Below are 2,470 nucleotides of genomic sequence, written 5' to 3'. Positions count from 1 at the left end.
CTCCTTGCTCCCGAGGGAGGCTCCCAGCCACGAGGAGGAGCAGGGCACTCTCCTGCACCAACCCAGGGAAAAAGGGACGCAACTCCGCCAGTATACCCACCCCAGCCTCAAGCCCCAGCAAAAATGCCCCGGTTCTGCAACACAGACTCCATCTAGCAGCTCAACCAGGCCCAACAACTGCTGGGAATCAGGAGCAAGCCAGGGTGCGTGAAGTCCTCACCTGTAGGCAGCGAAGGCCCATTGCATGGGGTAGTCCAGATTCTTGGTGCAGACAGCGATGACCACCAAGGCCAAGGCAATGGGATGGATCTGTATGCCCGAGTACATCAGCAACAGGCCCAGGAGCTGCAGGGCCCAGGAGAGGAGGTTGATGCTGCGCTCGTTCTCCAGCGGGCCGTACCTGTAGCACACACCGAAGCTCACGAAGCCCACAAGCAGCAGGTAGCCTATGGGAGAGCAGAGGGATCGGGCAGGCATGAACTGGTGGGCTCAGCCTGGCTGACAGGAGCTGGCTGAGCAGCATCTGCCAGGGCTGCAGTTAAATCTGACACCAGAGCCCACCTCCCTCAGGAGCATGAGGGCAGTGTCTGCAGCAACAAGGGGGGCAGGAAGCCTCAACATTTTCAACCAGCACGTTGCAGCTCCAGTAGGAGACACGCAGACTGGTGAACGGGAGAGTCTGAAGGGTTCACACCTACCTAGGAGGTACTGCCAGTAGGACTTGCAGATCTCCCGTAGGTTCTTGAAGATCAGCTGAAGCAGGTACAGGGAAAAGGACCAGCCTCCTACCAGCAGGAAGTAAACAGGACTTTTCTAGGAGAGAAGATGGGAAATTCGAGACAGGCAGTGGGGCAGCCATGGCTACATCCCCCTACCTGTTGAGCCTTGCTCCATGCAAAGCCAGACCCACAACCCAGCACCCCAAGGCCACATACTGCAGCATTCTCACCAGAACAACCGTATGGATGTAAAAAGGGCTACTGCTGTGAGGTCTCTCATCCTCAGATGGCCTGACACTCACCTTGGGCATGACCTTGGACATCATGTAGACAAGGATGAGCAGTGAGGCCAGCAAGCCAAAACTAATCCCGGCTGAGTAGTAGAAGAGTTGGCTCCTGCAGAGATCACACATGTGCACAAGGTGTTTTACAGCTCATGGATGCCTGCGCACAAACACGCCCGCTGGGAGCAACCCCCCTCCCGCCAGAGCCTGCAGGCTGCAGAGCCAACCAGGCACTGCCCACCCAACCCTCCCTGTCCCCAGCTCACAGGGGAAAGGAGGTGACTCACCTGCTCAGCATGTCTCCACAGAAGAACAACAACAGGCCCAGGAAGAAAACTAGGAATAGCTTAGGGTCAAAGCCTAGAAAAAGAGGGAGTCCAGGTTGAGAGGAACTCTGGCATGGTGCCCCCTGGGTTGAGGTCCAGCCTGCCACATGGTCACAAGGACAGGGAAGGGGTAGTGTTCCAGGTGAACCTCCGACAAGTGCCTTAAATTCCCCCCCTTTATATCCCATAGACAAAGTCATGCCTCCCTCTGCAGGCCCACTTTCCTTCCCAAGGAAAGACCAGCCTTGCTGGCCCTTAGACTATGAGCTTGCCTGGCCACGTCCTCATTGCCCCCTCAAGAGCACCAGCACAGCCAGACCCACCTCCCACCCCAGGAGCCCCCACCACAGAGGAGACGTACGTCGGAAGAGGACGACGCAGTAGGTGGTGCCGGCCTCCAGCAGCTCGACCTTCAGGCAGGTTTTGTTGCTGTAGAGATCTACATCGATGCTGGTATCGTTCAGCTTCTCCTTCAAGAAGGAGAAAACAACATTCCACACTTTGAACTCCTCCAGAGCCTCCTCGCTGTCCACCTGGGTGACTCGGATCATCCGGCTGCTGTTGACCCGGATCTGTACAGGGGAGGGAAGCAAACGGGAGCATGGTCACAGCTGCCAGAGGGGCTTGGCCCAGCCAGACCCGGGAGGACCTGCCTTCTCCTCTCACCTGTGTTCTCGTCCATATGTCGTGCCATTGTGGGACACGCGTGTTGGTGTAGCAGAAGTGGTGAGAATCTGAGTGATGGTACATGCGGCCCTCGTGGAGTGGGATGACCAACTCTCTGGCATCTGTGCAACACAGAGCAGAGGAAAGGGAGTCAGCAACGCAGACCAGATGTGAGGCCCCTGTTCCCATCTGCTTCACCCACCAAACCACACCAGCCCAGTTTCCCTTCCTGGAGCTCCCCCAGTTACGCATGCTCTAGGCGGATAAAGATAAAAGTCCTTCCTCTGTTTTTCTTGGAATATGCTGTCTGGTTCTTTTCTGGGATAATCCCGTTCCTGGGACTGTCAGAAACAGCACAGACTCATCCCCTGCTCACCTTTCCAGCTTGACTCCTTGTTCTAGAGCCATCTGCATCTCAAGGAAAACTAAATTCGAGCATGCCTCCTGCATGAACTCCACCCCAGCAAGGTGAAGG

General features: G+C 56.4%; 1 protein-coding gene across 1 annotated transcript; it reads right to left on the bottom strand.

Annotated features, from left to right (window-relative positions):
- Positions 1-220: 220 nt before the first annotated feature.
- On the bottom strand, positions 221-2,117 carry TMEM194A (transmembrane protein 194A; the record flags this gene model as incomplete). The annotated part of the gene is made up of 6 exons (XM_009708721.1): positions 221-446; positions 699-813; positions 1,022-1,115; positions 1,291-1,363; positions 1,691-1,901; positions 1,996-2,117. Coding segments are annotated over 6 exons (841 nt in total), but the record flags the coding sequence as incomplete, so codon positions are not given.
- Positions 2,118-2,470: the final 353 nt, after the last annotated feature.

This window comes from Cariama cristata, unplaced genomic scaffold (genome assembly GCF_000690535.1).
Source record: "Cariama cristata isolate BGI_N322 unplaced genomic scaffold, ASM69053v1 C11326012, whole genome shotgun sequence".
In the NCBI taxonomy this organism is placed as follows: domain Eukaryota; kingdom Metazoa; phylum Chordata; class Aves; order Cariamiformes; family Cariamidae; genus Cariama; species Cariama cristata.
Note: the sequence above shows the minus strand (reverse complement) of the source record. Positions and strands in the feature narration are given on the sequence as shown.